This window comes from Schistosoma haematobium, chromosome 3 (genome assembly GCF_000699445.3).
Source record: "Schistosoma haematobium chromosome 3, whole genome shotgun sequence".
Taxonomy (NCBI): Eukaryota; Metazoa; Platyhelminthes; class Trematoda; order Strigeidida; family Schistosomatidae; genus Schistosoma; species Schistosoma haematobium.
Window position 1 is genome coordinate 11,796,699 of NC_067198.1, and position 18,616 is coordinate 11,815,314.

General features: G+C 36.8%; 1 protein-coding gene across 1 annotated transcript; it reads left to right on the forward strand.

Moving 5' to 3' along the window:
• The first annotated feature begins 985 nt into the window (after window positions 1-985).
• STARD7 (StAR- lipid transfer protein 7, mitochondrial) lies at window positions 986-16,552 on the forward strand. Its single transcript, XM_051213009.1, has 6 exons — window positions 986-1,027; window positions 4,360-4,679; window positions 4,724-5,220; window positions 12,441-12,946; window positions 13,552-13,636; window positions 15,430-16,552. Exons 1-6 carry the CDS (start codon window positions 1,016-1,018, stop codon window positions 15,774-15,776), a joined length of 1,767 nt encoding a protein of 588 aa, XP_051068943.1. The 5' UTR covers window positions 986-1,015; the 3' UTR covers window positions 15,777-16,552.
• Window positions 16,553-18,616: the final 2,064 nt, after the last annotated feature.

An 18,616-nucleotide genomic window follows, 5' to 3' on the forward strand; every position in this document is an offset into this window, starting at 1 on the left:
GCTCGTCTCTTAGAAGTGTTTGCTAAACAGTCCATCAACACGAAATGGTAAAGGATTCTGGAAAAAACTGGTCTAATTTAACATTACTGAGGCACATTATCTTCACCAGATCTTCTAAATTAAAAGTGTCGACACATTTAGAGAGTCACAAATATGTCACGAAACTTGATATCAAACACAATATTTATCCTATCTAAATTGTGAGACTACGAAGTGACAGACGATACTTCAGATAATAGGATGTTATATAAAAACCAAAACGATGCAGACATTATGGTTAATTACTTGAGAAAAGCTTTTGTACATGTTATACCTCCCAAAACCCAATATCTTCTTAAAGTAACAAAATAGAATTTAGTTTCCCTATACATAAGATGGCATGAAATGAATCACTCTAGCCACGGCAATTTCAGCAATACAGAATGAATTCAGTAATAACTGCTACTTGATATGTTCATTAGTCACTATTTATTCTCAGTGTAAACCAACCACAGAGTATCTACCACGCACTTTGTGCTATTCTTGATAGATTGCGTCAACATATAAAGAAAAATTCCAGAGGTAACTGATACACAAGTAGCGTTTAGACTATATTTGGTTTACATGTAGCCTGACGATACGTTGTGTACTTAGGGTGTAAGGGAAGAGACTCTGAAAGATGGAAGAACGGACTTCACATAAAACTGGTGGGATCCATAGTTATAAAGGATTGAGAATAACTTTTAATATTAAAGTTTCGTTTTTATTTCGATTATTGTAGGTTGCTAGCATCCTTTCGACAATGATTTCTGTATTGAGATGTAAATAAAAAATATCAGAAACCCAACTTATCAAAACTGTTGGTCATCAGTACGTTTACGCATTTTGAAATTTTGTCAGGAAATTTTAAAGTAAAGGTTTCGTATAGGGAAATAAAATAAAGTTATTCTAACATACGCAGATGTACTATTTGTTGCTAAGTGGGCGTTATGAATTAAACGGGTAGGCGCGCCTTGCGAATCTGTGAGGAAAACACATGGGTGTCCTTGTAAGATAGTTTTGTGTAATTAACGGGTATTTTAATTATGTAAAAAGTCAATAAAATGGTTTTTTCTGGGGATAGCTACCCAATGTTGCCTTTTATCTGCACTGACATGCATCTGTAACAATCAAAGTTATGGTAGGAACGTAGGGCACATTTTTTATATATACGTGAAACTTCATGGTACTTATTCTTTCACGCTTACCGTCTTGAAAATTAGTTGCACCCCCAAGGTAGAATAGGAAAAATTGCTCCAAAAGGTCATTCAACAGGAGAACTATGGGTTTCAACTTAGACTTTTGTGTCACTTTAGTGATGCGTCGAAGTTTCATCATTCGTAATAATGTCCGTTAATAATTCTGACTACTGATGTAATATGAGGTTCCAATGGTCGTGATTTGAGTATCACTCGGATCTTTGTCTCAAGTTAGTTCACAAAGCATCCTAATTAGGACATTATAACACCCAAATTGCTACTAAAGTTACGGAATGCCAATACTAGGTCACCTCGCGTCCTACGATACGATAAGGGAAGAAAATTCAGGCATTTTAAGTGCTCGCCGTAAGGGTGTTGGGAAAGTTCATTCACCAACTTTTCCCCCGCACAATGAACACCCACTAGTGTGTCAGTATGCTCAATAAGACTTAGACCAGCTGCTTGGACACAGTACACTAGGTGTGGTCTTACATATGTGGGATATAAAATCCAAAGCATTTAAATACTCAGTAGAGCGACCATAACTCTCAGAAACCTTTAGCGGCTGATTCATTGCACTGCGCAGTTATGTCACTACTTACTGTTACCCCTAAGTCCTTGTGTCTTTACAGGCATGAAAGTGATGTGCCGTTGATAGTATGTTTGTAAGCGTTGTCGTGTCTGATAGGCATTATCACACTTTCTAGAATCAGCTTCTAATCCCCACCTTTGGGACCATCTAACTGATTCATCTAGGTCAGCTTGAAGATCAAGATCAACCACACCACTTATTGTTCTTCAGATTTTGACATCATTCGCAGACAGCAGTGTTGACGAGTCAAGCAGTCTTGGCATTTCGTTGAAGTAGAGAAGGAAAAACAAGGGAACTGATATGATGCCCTGAAGTACACCACTTCTGACCGGCTTCCATTCAGATAGTGTCCCATTTACCCTCACCCTCTATTTTCGGCTACAGAGAGAGTTTCTTATCCATCCTTGTAAGGGACCTGTTATTAAAAATCTCGAAAGCTTTCGAATAGACCCTAAGTGAGAAACTTAACCAAATGCTTTGCTAAAATCTATGAATATCACATCTAAATATAATCTATTATCTTAGACTGCTGCCCAATACTCTCGCGATTAGTAAGTTGGTTAAGCGTGAAAGCTTATTCCGAAACCTGTGTTGCTCAGGAGTTAACCGGTTGTATAATTCTCTGTGACTCAATAACTCAGCTCAAATTATTTTTTCAAGTAACTTACCTACTATGCTGGTTAGACTGACAGGTTGACAGTTTGATACGATCAGTTTCTGACCATATAGGGCTAACTACAGTATCTTTTCACTCTCTAGGATGTTGAGTGTGGGTTAAGGGACATGTTAACGAGTATCGCGAGTGGCCTTGAAATGTCTGCGAGAAATGACAGCAGTTGGGGATGTAACCCATCAAGACCCCGTATCTCAAACCTATGGTATCATGCTAGTTGCTTCCACATCGTGGATTATAAGCCGACGCTGGAACTGACTGGATAAAGCTGTGGGGTGGTTGGTGTATGATATGATTTCGTGGTATTAAAGAAAGCTTTACAGGACTGGTTTCTGTTGGTTCTTTACGACTCTGGTTGGGGTCCTAGAGATGGTGCAACTCGGTGGCTAGAGACGTTATCCGACATGGCTCAGAAGAAAATACCAGTGACGGCTCTGCTATGGTTTTCATTTTATTTCTTTAATAATGGTGAGAGGGACATTTAGTTGAAACAATTCATCGTGATTACACTTTTTAAAATTGATTTGCTTCTCTTACTACAATCTATTCTTATTCGCTTATTCCTATTCATTTATTTGTTTCTGATTACACTTCTCCAATCCTCTTTGATTTAATCCGCTCCTTATAAAATAATCATCGATTTTTTTTGATACACTAATATTATTATTTTCATTCATCCTGATTTCCGTTTCTTTCCTAAATTACTTTTATTGTTATGTTGATGTGTGGTGTGAGAACTTGAACTAATGCATATTTATTCCAGGTTTTACGGTGTCTTTGACGAACTGACAAATACGTGGCTGAGTACTGAGTAAGCAAGCTTGCTCTTAGTTACTAAGTTTGGTCACATTCACCAGTTCGCTTATGCGTCAGAGATCCGAGTTACCTTTTTTCAACCAGTGAATGAAATTCTTAATCGTTCTACATAATATGGTTCTTTTTTAATAAGCAAAACTCAAAGATAGATAGGTAGATGTTTACATGGCTTTCCAGATCCGTATTTTGGTCTTGTAGAGCTTCTGCCCGGTGACTCTGTTTAATTTTGAATTGCATAGCGATGTTTGTGTGCTAAACTACCATTTTGCAACTTAAATAGAGTAGATGAGATTTCTTTTTCCTGCTTCACTGACTAAGGTTAGAAGTTCAATTTCGTCATAAAAGCTTTGTTGAAGACGACCCTAGTAAAATTAAAAATACATTTAAATTTATCACATATATCGATTACGATAATTATAATTTTTGAACTAACTAATTGTCAGTAAATACAGATCACAGTGAAAATGCATTGAAATTCTCTAAAGCAATGTAACGAAAGTTTGTTGGAGATTGACCGTAAGTTCATCTTACATCAATATCGATTTTCCTTATAAACCATATTCGAGAATTTCGCATCCTCAACAGAAATTTTATCAAGGGATATCTCGTCATAAATCGTAGTCCTTTTTTCGTTTATGGTTTATTTACGAGAAATGATACTGAGAAATCAGTTGCATAAACCCTATCCTGTCGAATAACTATTGTTTCAAGGTTAATTGCTATTTTCATTTTAGATCTTCCTGGATACTGATCAATACTTGATTATTGCGGTTTCTCTTTGTAATGATTTAGCTAATTTACTAAGTACATATATGTTAACTTTTGTTTATGATAAGTGTTCTGTGTCTGGCGTCATATAATGTTCGGCTGCTCAAATTAAATTAGGTAGGACAGTGTCCGGGCTTGTTACTTAAGAATAAAATATTAAGTACTTGATTCGCTAATCCATCTATCCTCCATTTCTTTGTATAATCTATAAATTATTCCATTATCATTATAAAAGCCTATTGTTCAGTATTTGGTTTTTTATATAAGATACTTTATCTACTTTTGAATTGCAGAAATATGTTTTACAATCTCCTATTTCCGTTCAACTCCATTCTCTTACCCTAAACTTGTCGTCGCAGATAGAAAAAACATGCTGTCAATCTGATTCCACATTCTCGAGATTCTTGTCATCTACTCATCGGACACTACTAGCTAATCTGTTTTTATGTCGTCACTCAGGCACGTTAATCGTCCGTCGTTTACGTGAAAAATATTTCAGCTTACACCCAAACATAAAGACAGATTCTCGGTTGTTTATAACTCAGAAAGTTTTACTTGGAGGGTCTTTAATTTCATTTGCTCAAGACAAAATTACTGATGAAGAGGTCCTAACGTAAGTAAAGCTAGTGACTATTCTCATTTCTGTTTTATCTTTAGCACTTTGAAAAGTTTTTCAATAAATGGTAATTCAAATAATTCCAACAGAAGTAGTCCATTTGTTGTTGTGGAAGATGATACTAGTGAAGAGGATGCCCATTCACCATTTGAAGATCGTACAAGAAACGAGTGCTCTGAATCATGGGACCCACCACTGACTTTAATGATACGGGAGTTACGTAAAACATATTTAAACCGGACATCAATGTTTTCACGTCCTACTACGGAGCCAGTTGTCGTTGGTGATTCTTGTATATCTGCTTGTGATGCAGATCCTCATGCTAATGAAATTTCGAATGAAGATCACTTTACTGCGTCTCTTTCGTCATTGTTTATGGATTTAAATATTCAGCCAGATGGTACAGGTTTTGTTGATGAGTCGTGGGAACTTGTTTATGATCGAACAAGTATGCGCGTTTGGCGTAGACCACTGATGGTACCTCAGATAAATGGTGAATGTAACCCCCCAAAATCAAATGTCAAGTACGAGTACCGAGGTGAGTGGTTTAGAATAGGTTCTACTTGTTTTAAAGTAGTATTTTACTGACCAGTTTTGTTATAACGTGGAAAATGCTGCTGATTAGAGGGGTAGCGAATTATTGATCGGACCAAAGACGCGCAAACACGTAGAACGACCTAGGGTTCTGATTGGTCCCGCTTCCCTGTCTAGCCCAGCCAGTTGAGTCCAGAACGCAAGTCACAGCCTCTGAGTTATGAATCATTATATTTCAAACATACTTTGTTTATATACCAGTCAAGCAGACCACAACGTACCACAAAATAGAAAATAACATTGTACAATATTGGCCAACAGGAAAATAACACGTTAAATAAATATTGACCAATAAGATGATACCATTTCATGTCCAAGGATAGCATTAGGCTTAACAGGATAATTTTTGGGATATTCAGGAGAATATCCCAACAAGTTTTTATTAATTTTTGCTCATGGAGGCTAACAGTATTCGTTAGTCAGTCAGTCAGCTACAACGTAGGACCAGGCACATATATGCATCGGTCCAAGTTGCCATACCTCATTAACACAACAAGATGAACACCGGATTCATAAAAGTAGTTAATTCAGAGATGGTAATATATAAAAGAAAGACCGCATATAAGGATATAGTACAGGAAGAAAAATTCAGTTCGTAAAAAGAAAGATATGGAGCGATCTTAATCTCTTAATTTTAAGGAAGACAGAAAGTGTATACACCGACGTCATTGTGAGCGATTGTGAACCATGTCACCAAGAGTCTCCAACCATTGGTTACGATAGTCACGCGGACCCTAACCAAGTAGTCTGCATCTACCAACATGGCACAGACCAGAAGTTAGTGACCTCAAGCACTGATACCACGTTTTGGTTTGGCCACCCCTAACATTCTTCCAACCATCCCGAACACCGGTTAGCATTACACGTCATGGTAATTGGCGTTCGGGCATACGCAACACGTGGCCCGACCATCTCAGTCGATGAAGATTCACAACCCCACCAAATGATTTGTCATCATTCCCTAATACCCTGCATCTAACAGTGGACTACCTTATCGGACACCACTTGAGGTTGCAAAATCAGATGACAGTTCGCCATAAGGTCTGACTCGACTAGTAGTGTTCGAGTAAAGAGCCTTCACAAGGTTTATGTACTTCTGAGGTACGCCTTTCAATGACAGACACTGCCACAGAATCTCGCGGTCTACCGAGTCAAATGCTGCTTTTAAGTCAAGAAAGACCACGATTGTCGGATGCCGATAAGTATGTCTGTTCTAGAACCTGACGAATGGTGAATATGTGGTCGATGCAGCCACGATCAGGTCTGAAGCCAGCTTGATTCTCTTGTGTTTGCAGTTCACGAGTCTTAGTTAGGTGTCCGATAATTATTGAGGCTAGTATTTTAGATACTATATTAGTTAAACTAATCCCTCTATGGTTGTTACAGGATGATTTTGACCCTCTCTTATATATTGGGACGATAAGTGATTGTGACCAGTCAGATGGAATAACGTCTAACTCCCAGATCTCAGCTAAAATATTAGTCAACCTAATCGCTAAAATTGGACCACCATCGTTAAAGACCTCTGGAACCAATCCATCTGGACCAGCTGCCCTTCCTCGTTCCAGATTAACTATAGCCTTTTGAACTTCAGCTAGAGTTGGGGGACCTACTTCAATGTTCCATTCACACTGTCTGAGAATGGAGGGTAGTTGTAGAGTAGCTGAAGGTCAGCTGAACTGTTCTCTAAAATGTTCCGCTCATCGTTCTAAACGTCTGGACTGGGAGCATATGAGAGTGTCGTCTTTTTCCGAGATAGTCTGACTTACATTTGACTTATTAATTCCAGTTTCTTTTATCAGTCTGTAGACCTGTCTTGTGTTTCCTATAGCCGCCGCCTTTTTCATCTCTTTTGTTTTCGTTGCCCACCACTACTCACGGTCGTTCCTTAGACTTTTGGTTAACCTAGATCTGATTTCTTTACGCTCTTCATCGTGTTCAGAGCCTGATGGGATGAGTTTACGAGAATCCATCAGTGCAATAGGCCTTGAAGAAATCCATTGGTTTTTAGTAACCCTGTGGTTTAAATCACTGATAGATGTCACTGCTGTTTGTATATCTTCCCATGCAACATTTGGGTCAGAGTCGTTTTCAGAACTACCTAATTGTGACCTTAGTTGTTCCTGGAACCCACTTTTGGTTTTCTTGTTACTCAATTCAGTTATAATGGGTCTTTTTACTGTGGCTGTTTTGCGTCCAGTGAGGCGCAAGCAGATGCATACCCGTATTAGGGTGGGATCGGAGTCTAAGCAGGTACTCCAGAATGAGCGACAATCTTCTATCGACCCTCTCCGACGATGACTGATGGCAATATGGTGTATTGGAGTCCATCGTTGGTTTGGTGCAGGGGGTCGCCATATTAGACGATGTCTCTCCTTAAGCTTTAAATTTGTGTTTTCTAAAAATAAACGATTGCCTGAGCACAGTTGCAGCAGACGATAACGATTATCTGTTCGCTGAGCCGGAATACTAAAATAGCCACTTAAATGACTTTGTGTTTGGTTTAAGCTACCTATCTGAGCATTAAAGTCACCTGCTACGAGTACTATGTCTGGACGTTTAGCTTTCTGACGAAGTTCAGAGAGCTTTGTACAAAATTCATCTTTCACTTCATCCGAGCTGCAGTCGGTTGGAGCGTCGGCAGAAACGACAAAAAGGCAAGGACGTGTGTCCCTGTTCTTCCGAGTTCTTAGGAAGCCGTTTAGCCGAACAGCACATAGACGACTGTTGACGGGGATCCACTCTAACGGTGCTTGTTCCGCCCTCATACTTAGTGCTATGCCTACACCTGCAAGTCCACGAGAGCTGGCCGTCGGGTCGCCAGATACACGGATGGCGTATCTCGTTGGCTCTCCGTTTTGCCGAGGTGAGGTCAAGTGAATGACCACCCTGGGATCCTGTATGCGTGTTTCAGAGACACAGCATACATCAATGGTACGAGATTCTAGGGTTCTAGCCAAGGAAGCCTGTTGACCGATTTGACCTAGGGTGTGTACGTTGAAAGCTGCAATGTGTCGTTTGGAGCGAGGTTTCAGTAGATGTGGGACAGTGTTTTGCGCACTAAAATCGTTGGCTATGGTTACACTTGAGGAGGAAGCAGAAAGAGGAAGTTTAGTGTTGAAAGTCGATGTAGAAGGAATATTAGGAATCGAAGAGGAAGGTTGATTATGAATACAGTGGTCTTGAGTGCTGTTAGAGTTATGAGGGCGGTTTTCAGTTTCCGGTTGCCCACACCGTGGAAGGGTTTCTGGAGGTACCTGAAAAGGAAATAGGATTAGAGGTGGTCTCAGTGACCTGAGAGCATGACCGCAGTGCCCAAGGGACAACTGCTTGAGGTCGGTCACACACGACCTTTTTATGAGTAATTTTTTAGTTAGCTCGTACTTGTTGAGACCTTACCGCCGGAGACAGATATCCGTGGGATGAAGCGAGGTGCTCATTTTTAGGGTCGACCTTTTCTAACCTCACCCTTCCTTGTGGGAAGGCAGCATCGCTGTCAAGCTGGTTGTCTGAAGGGAACAGCTTACTACTGTCATACCTCTGTACAGTCAACAGTACGACTTCGCCTTCGAACGTTGGGTTTGTTGCTTTTAGTCTTACCGCTCTTCAAGCGACTTGTCTGGTATTGTAGGACCTTTAGGAACGCTTGTTCTAGCCAGTATAGCTTGGTTGCTTCATCACGATAGGCAAGCCCGACCACCACGTCAAGGTAGAAACAACGGTCGGGCAGTATTCGTTATTTAAATATCGAAAGGTGTGTCCCAAAAAATACTTAAACCTAATTAGTCTTCACTTGAACATCGTGTTAGGACTTACGGCTCACTGTCATCAAAGTTGGCCAACTAAAATGGTGTTCGTCACAGTTGCCCACTTTCTTCACTTATCTTTAACTTTGTCATGGAAATTATTTTATTGATAACTCTGCTTTAGTTTAACCTCGATTATCTCTCTATCATAAGACTCACCTATGGACTTGTAATACGTAGATAGTATGGTTTTGTTTAGCAAAAACGTCAACAAAATGCAGAATTTACTTAAAGCCTTAAGGAACAATACACCCATATTCATGACGCGTTTCTCTCCCTTTAAATGACAAAAGTTCTCTCACTACTAGTTGTTATCGATTTCTAGACTGGCCACAGAGAATAAAGTAGTTGAGCTCCTTGTCCACTCCATTTATTTCAAAGGCTTCATCAGCCTTGTTCGGTTGGTGCCTGGTGGAATCTCGGTATCGATTTAGAAATCCCGATTATTTTTTGCAAACTTATGTCACTTAGCGTGGGCGAGATGTCTATTTCCCTATCAAATAGGCGAGTACATGGCTCAGGAGTTCACTTTGTATTACTGAGTGTATGTGAAACATGACCTATGAAGATATAAGACATATAGGCTACACGCTTTTTATCACAAGTGTCTTCGGAGCATTACTCGCATATCATGAAGCAATGAATTGGCTCATTGTGAGATTGGGCACAGGATACTAGACAAAAATAGCAAATCAGTCGATGAGAATTTGTTTCATCTCTCTCATCATGATTAACGTTATAACTTGTGGTCTCGTGCCATATTAATATATTATGTAGTGACACTGCCAATTAAAGAACAGTGATTTATCGACCGGACCAATAACGCGTAAACCCGTACGAGCAGTCTACAGTTTTTATCGGTCCTTCTTCCTTCTTAACCCTGCCTGTTGAGTCCAGAACACCAATCTCAGCCTCTGTGATATGAATAATGTATTTCAAACGTACTGGGTTTATATACAAACGAAAGAGACCACATCGTACCATATTATGGTAAATAACACTTGTACAACATTTAGCCAAAAGTGGCTGTGAATGTGGGAGACTGTATGTAATAGACTAGGTATAACTCAATAATGGCAAATCGTATAATAATAGTCCATGGGTCGAAATAAAGCTTATAATAAGAGGAATATGAATATACATATTTTAGCTACTTAACAATTATGCAATAAAAATATATGTATAGTATTAGTCCATAAATGGATCCCAACAGTTAGTATTCATAATTCTCGTTGGGATATAACAATTGATGCTACTATTGTTTCTACTCTTTTACTATTCCGCTTGTTAATTCCATCTTACCACGTTCATTTAGTATGTGAAATTGAGTTACTGTACATTTATGCCAGACTAAGTTGATTATGACTAACTGAAACACCAGAAAGCATGAAATGCAGTTCAAAAGTTGTGTAGAGATTATTTCAATATATTTAACCACATTTGGCAAACACAGATCATAAAAGATGGCCAGAAGAAGTTCATAATTATTTTGTTAATATCGAGATAATCCATTCGATAAAATTGGAGATTTTTGTTATGTTCATAAATCGGTAACTTCTGAGAACTATTTATTGACAAATATTATACGTATATTCTTATTTTATAACTATTCAGTAACTAGGTTATGTATATCTATACTCCTTTTATTACAAGCTTTATTTTGACCTGTACGATTTACTGTTCTTAAGTCATGTTCAGTTTATTAATTACCGTCTCCCACAATCACAGCCACATTTTGGCTTGATCTTTTACAAATGTTATTTCCTATTTTATGGTATGATGTAGTCTGTTTGACTGGTATACAAACCAGGTATGTTTGAAGTAAATGACTTATAGTGGAAGCTGGTATTGGTGTTCTAAACTCAACTGGTAGGGCTAGGAGGACGCTAGGCTGCTCATACTGGTTGAACGTAATTGGTTTGGCACAGTGCTAAAATTGCATAAGTCGTACTCCGATTGGGGAGTAAGTCACGTGATATTTAACCGGCTCACAACACCTCCATTTATCTGTTTACCATTTCATTGTCTTATTTGTGCGGTGCATATTTATTCTCAAACTCATTTGTATCTTGAATTTATGTTTAAATATAAAAAAAACCACTACATGCTAATCTCGTTCACTTGTTCTTTCTAGTTTATTTGTTTTTGACTAAACTCCCCTTCCTTCCTCGATTTCTTCAAATTCTCACTTTATAATTTGTGTAGTGCATGTTTACTTTGATACCCAATTTTACTAACGATATGTAAGTTATACACACTTGATTTTTAAAGCATTCATCTAGAAAAACAAGAGAAAAAGCGGAGTAAGGGGTTAAATGTGTACTATTTCATCATTCAAATGCATAGTATAGATGATCATACTATTAAGGTGCTGTAATGCAAGACATATCACAATCTATGAATCTCAATAAAAATGCCTAAATGACACACTTTCACCGTAAAACTGGCGTAAATCACCTATGGTTGGGAGTTTTATATTTTCAATCTGTAAGTTATTATTATAATGAGCAGCTTTGTTTCTTATCCTATTTTTTTCAACTCATTGGTGGGTGCATAACGTTGGATTACATTCATTGTGATTCCCTACTTTTTTTGTTTTGAAGTATGTTTTGACGATTGTGAATCCATGAGACAAGTGCATTTCATGCTCCATTGGACAGCATCAGAGCAACTCCCTGTGAAGCATTTTCTTCTTCGTGATTAGGGTACAGCAGCATCTCTCCTGTACCTAACCTTTTCTATCCAGCTTGGATCCAATGGGTTTCACTGATTCCGAGCACCACCAAGTCGTATCACCTCTTTTCATAACTATTTGACTGGTCTTTCCGGTTTCTCACATTGTCCGAACATTGGCCTCGTGAATTCCGGAGAGTTTCGCCTTTCACCATTAGGCGTCATAATTCTAAATGAAGATCCTTCAACTACCAGGACAGAGCTTAAGTTGTTTAGAATGTTTATTCTGGCTATTGTTTTTTAGCACGGTTGTTTTCTACGGGATGAGGTTGTTAACCTCTTGCCTAACCCTCCTCCTCTATCCGCGCTTCGGACCCTAGACAGGCTACAGGCGGAGTTATGTATGTGATATCTGTCTCTTGTTCTACCTGGGCAATATACTAATGACTGTTTCGTCAATTGAATCTTTCATAATCCAATAGTTTATGCTTAGAATTAAAACTTTATTTTTTGGTGGGTTTATCTTCCTGAAACTTTAATATCAATCCGTACTGTATTCTGTCTTGTGTCTGTATGCTCGAAAACACTGTACTTTTTAAATTTGAATTCTACACTTACGCACACACAGCTTTACATTTTAAAAATTCATTCTTAGTCTTCGTTCTATTTTATGCTTGTTTAATAGTTTGTGGACAATTTCATGATATATCAGCTTCATCGTTTATGGAAGTACAACTCAATTTGGACTATCGACGAAAATGGGATGATAAGATTGTAGAATTGCAGTGTATTACACCGAATAACGATACACATATTAAAGATTTAGATATTATTCGTTGGGTTGTACGTTTTCCATTTCCTATGGTCAATCGAGAATATATTTACGTAAGACGTTGGTGGATTCAACCTAATAAATTTTCTATGAATATGGAGAAATCACTTGCATTTCATAAAGATAATCCTTCAGAATCAATTCTTTTATCTCAAGACAGTACAACTAAGAACATTTCTACTAGACGCTATGCCTATCTAATTTCTCGATGCTCAGCAGATTTTAAAGAAAAATGTATCCAATCTTCTGATATTTTTTCAGTAAAGTCTTCATGGGAAAGCATAAGAAAACGAGACCTTGTTCAAGTTCGTGAATATCATTCTGAAATGTTAATTGAGTCACATGGAGAATTCAATCAAGTAAGCACCATTTAGTTATTTGTATTATATATGTATAGCACAATCTATAATGGTTAAGTGCTCAAGCGCGAAGCCAGTAGGTCCTGGGTTCGAATCCCGCGGGGTGCGGGATCGTGGATGCGCACTGCTGAGGAGTCCCGTACTAGGACGAAACGGCCGTCCAGTGCTTCCAGGTTTCCAACGGTGGTCTAACATCAATTAATTCATGATCTCAACCAAAAACTCTAAATTATAATTTGATTAACTCCACCTACTGAGCAAAGGTTTATATATTATTTAGTTTTCAGTCACACTAGTTTATGTGAAGGCTTTCGGATTCGAAGTATATGGGAGTGTTTTATAAGCCTTGAACCTACCGGTTAAAAATGGAGTGCTTTGACCATTAAACCACCGGTTGATTTCAAGTATTTTTATTCAAATGAATCTGACGGTCAAAACAAAGCGTGCTTCAAGTATGTAACTAAATCATTATGATAAATCATGGTTATTGTTACACGATTGTTGCGAAAAATAACTATAAAGTGGATATATTTCTTTAATGTCTTGTAAGTTATTTCACTTTCACTCTATTGAAATTTACTACGGTTTTTTTTAAACTTATATAGAATGGACTTAATTACTATTTAATTTATTATGATGATCCGTGTCTTCCGATTAATGGATCCCCAATAAAATTATTTTCTGTCAGAGGTAAGTTTATTTGTTGATTTTATTTTGTATATGCTTTTATTTGACCATTCATATTATCAGGTGACAGTTTGTTTTATACGTCTAACAACATTCAAGTATATATTGTTCGTCACCCCTTTGTCTTTCAAGTGTGTAGATGTAGCAGAATGTTTGTAATCAAGATACGCATTTTTGATCTGAATCACAATAGATAGTCGTTTCTACATTATCTGTATCAATAGGACTAAAAGATCTTAAAAGACATAGATATATGGATGGTGGTGAAACAGTATCAGGATGGTTGACGGGATCTAGATGTACATTATTCTATTCGCTTGATCACAATCAATGATCCCTTTATGATAAATACAGAGAAATCAGTTTGACTAATATAATTCCTAAATATTAGTAATATTTAGTAACAAGTCCTTCAGATAGTCGTACAGACTTCATGATCTAGTTGTTAATACATAGACCCAAGTTTCACTCTTCATTTAATCTTTATCATAATTACCGACGTCTACTGTAGTCTTGTCCTTTAACTCAATGGTATTAACCAGTGTTCGGTAAATCTTGTGACTGTATGTCTTTCTACAAGATTATGCAAATAATTTATACGAACTTACCGAAAGCTCTGTACCCGGACATTTATGGTTCGGTTAGAGTATATGGGGAAGTGTCTTTTGGATTGCCTACGTTATTTGCCCACTTCTAACGTGTTTACTTGATTTTATCATATATATACTCTTGGAGGTGATATTTGCATTGTCTCACATTTTCTGGTATTGATCTCCTACACCGTGACAATCTCAATGTCTTAGAATAGACATGAAGCATAGTCCTGTTAGCTGAAGAGATTGACGAAATCCAGAAGCTTTTAAAAGTTTCAAATGAAGATGATTCCATTGAAAATGGTCTGCATCAATAATTAATCTAATTATTAAAAGTAAGGCAGTTAAACCTGCCGATCATTTCAATAATCCAAGAAACCTAATCGGCTACGATAAGTTAATGGTTCTTGAAACTTGTGCAGTCAGTCATCTACAATGTAGAACTAGGCACATATATGCATTGGTTCAAAGTTACCATACCTCATTAGCACAACAAGATGAACACCAAATTCATAAAAGCAGTTACTTCACTTGTAGTAAATAAAATTTTATATAAGATTAGTTCGTAGAAAGAAAGGTATAGAGTAATTTTAATCTCACAGTTTAAGAGAAAACAAAGAGTGTATACACCGATTCTGAGCTGTGTCACCCAGAGTCTCCAACCATTCGTTAAGTTAGTCGCGCGGATCTCTACCAACATGGCTCAGACCAAAAGTTAGTGACTTTATGGATTGATGTCAAGTTTTATGCAAATTAAAGAAAAAAACATTAAATAATAACTACAATACTTCACTTAGTATTGTTTGGCTTGTATCTTCCCATTGAGGTTTAGGACTGCAATTGATCAGTCTGTTATTGGCACATGTGCATACTGTGCGTATGCCTTGATATTACCTTAATTCACAAGCTTTTTGTAAGCAATAATGGATAGTGGCTAGCAGTGGAATCCAGGACGCGCGCCACTTCGTCCTATTTGGGACTCGTCAGCTGGATGTACCTGCATTTCAGAGTTGATGTTCACTCTGGAACTCGAAACCAGTAGTAGTATTTTTATCTAACGAATCTATTGGTTTTATCCCTTTTAAAACGATACTTATTTAAGCTTTAATTGGATAAAATATTTCCAAAATAAATTGAGTTGTATAAATAAAATTCCTTTATATTATCTCTTACTATTGTTCAATTCTTTTTTTTTTCTCCCAGCTATTGAAGAATTTATGACAAAACTTCATAAAGCTGCATTACAATTATGTCATGTAGGCTTACCTATTGGTATTCCTCCCATAATATATGATAATAATAGTAATAATAATAATAATAATAATAATAATAATAATAATAATAATACCAATACTACTGATAGCGAAATAAAACTTAACCCAAATCCAGATCTATTCAATGCATCAAAGTTAATACCACCATCATCAACACCACCTACAACGAAGAAACAATTCAGTGGTAAAAAATTAAATTCCTATTTCTTCACTGATCGTCATCCTTCAGAACTGAATAATAATTACATGGATTCAACTGCAGCCGCCTTATCCTAGTAATAACAATCCCCTTATGTTTATTTGGTTTGCTTTGTTTAACAGTAGACTCTTCTCTTTTTTTTCTAGCGAAAGAAATGTTCACTTCATTATTCCTTCCTTTTTTCTTAAGTATTTATAAATAAGACAGATGGCTGGTATGTTTATTACTACCACTAAGGCGAATACCATTTCATGCTCTCAATAAAAAGGACTTTCGCTTTATTTTTGAACATACGTACCGGTTATACACTTTAGAATGTGATTTTGATATAAACAGTTATAATCTTGTGATTAAAGCATATATGAGGTAGTCTCTATGTAGTGTTAGTTTTGTCATTTTGATCTACCCGTTATGTTTACTCAATTGTATCTAGGCACATAGAAATAGATGAATTGATGTATACATTGACATATATATATAGAGCTAACATCAATGTATTCACTTTTCATGTTCCTTTTCTTTGTATATGCATATTCTGTAAATTATTTATTTATATAAAAGTGTAATCACAATTGTGTATAGTGTTTAGAATAAAAAGTCAGTACTTAGTAATTTGTCTTTGTACTTTTCATTGTTTTTATAACTGTTTCTTTCAATCAGTAAGTAGTAGTTGTTGTTGTTGTGGTGGGTAATTCGTTGATATGTAATGATACTAAAGATCTATTCAAAGAAGGTTATTCTCCTCTTAGGTTATCTATTGTTAGTCTATATAATTTTTGTGAAACTTTTTCTAAATTTTATTTATTTGAACACATAAATATTGGTACGAGGGGGTACCAGATTTATATGCGCCACACAATAACAATGAGAATGGGAAGAGAAGAAGAATGTAAGGTGTGTATAAGAGAGAAGAAAAGAAAGAAATGAGAACAGTAACCACCACAGATTAGTTTATGGTAGTGTAATAATAATAGGGGAAACGGAAAGGTACAACCAGAAAGAATTTCAGTTAAGGAAGTTACAACCACTTTCTATGAAGAAAATAAAAGGTTACAGCAGGATAGCCACTGGCTTCTATTCTGAGCCATATCCGATAACGTCTCTAGCTACTGTATTGCACCATCTCTCGGACCCCAGCCAGAGAGCCGAGAAGGACCAACAGAGGCCAGCCCTTTGAAGCTTCCTTTCATACCACGACACTATGTCATACACTGACCACCTCTCCGCTCTTTCCAACCAATCCCAGCGTCGGCAAATAGTGCACGACGAGGAATTCTGTGGGACGACATTCGTAGAATATGTCCAAGCCACCGAAGTCGATGTTTCAAGATGGTAACACCAATCAGATTATCGTCTTTGTGCCCGAACACACGATGCCGAACCTATTCATTACTAACATGCTGTTTTTTTTGTGAAAAATGACAATGATTATTAGATATGCTTCTCTCACTCCTATTACAATTTTTGTGAAAAACTCAGTTCTATGTTTAATAGTGATGGTAAGATTTAGTTGAATGTAGAATTTGATAAAACGCTGAATTGGTGTGATGCTTAAACTTTTCGTGAAAATGAAATTATATTAACAAATTAGTTTATTGAATGATTTTCATATGAAATTGTCACTCTATACCTAGGTTGGTCAATTTATTTGTTGAATAGATAGATGAAACTAGGTTATTAAACCGATAATTGGGTGATTTTGTGAAGATATATATTTATATTTGAAATGTAAACCAGTTGATGGGATATTGAACACTGAATGGTTTTCTCTTTCTGGTTTGTGACTTTCTATAAGATTTAATCCAACGACTCAACATATAATATCGAACCCAAAGATTTCCGTTTTTAAAGCAGGTCAAATATTTTTTGATAATTGGGACTAAATTCATTAGTGCACAGTTTGATGTCTGTGTATATTGTGAGTTATCTTTAAATTAAATAGTCACCATCAAACCATTCATCGAAATGTTGTACTCGTTTGTAGTGAACAGAACACAGGTGGGGACAATCGAATGTATTTAACACAAAGTTACAGGACTTGTTAATAAAATCTAACAATCATGTAGTAAATGATTAATTTGTTTAATTTAATGTCCACCAATTGTCTCAAAATGACTCAGACTTCATTGTTCTTGCATTTTCATACAAATTGCATCCTGTTTCCATTCTTTACTGTTCGATCCTCTTGTCTCTCTGCTGCCAGACTTTCTGTTCACAACTAACATCATATACTACTTATGTCAATATAAGTAGCACACACCACATTTAATAGCTTTGAGATAGGTGGCTCACAGTTCTTGTGGAATCAACCGAATTTGCAAAATCAAACAATAACTCATAGATGATATTAGTTCTATGTGAGGGACAATGAAAGTTCTATGTTCGATTCATTACGAGTGCAAACTACTCATTATTTTCATAGTAGAATGCGGTAACTTTTTAGTAGATCACAAATTTACTCAAGCCTCTGAAAAATTTATACTTTAGAAGTTAATTTTTTGCAATAAAATCCAAGGTATTCTAGATAAGTTCCATTAAAAGCAAACTATTTTTCAATGATTTTCTAGCTTTCCATCAGATCGTGATGGCAACTCCTTTCAATAGGAGCCTGATCTCTTTCATATATTCTCTTTCACATGTAACTTGGGAAATAACTAGCAGTAGAATCTGGGATGCCCATTTCGCCTTATTTGACACTTGTCATCTGCAGGTACCTATATCGCAGTATTAATGTATACATTGGGTTTGAACCCTACTGGTTAAACACTGAACTACTAATTCTAGATTGTGGAAAAGGTTTGGATTTTGTGTAAGAAATTGTATATTTCCGTTACTGATGTTAAGGAATACAATTGATGTGTGTCGATATTTTCTTTTTTGTTATTAACGTCAATACTGAGTTTCAACTGACAAATTC

Bases quoted from the DNA above. Each gene is read 5' to 3' on its own strand.
- STARD7 (XM_051213009.1), top strand. The intron at 4,680-4,723 runs GTAAGTAAAGCT...TTTTATCTTTAG, and splicing joins ACTGATGAAGAGGTCCTAAC to CACTTTGAAAAGTTTTTCAA. The intron at 12,947-13,551 runs GTAAGCACCATT...AAACTTATATAG, and splicing joins CACATGGAGAATTCAATCAA to AATGGACTTAATTACTATTT.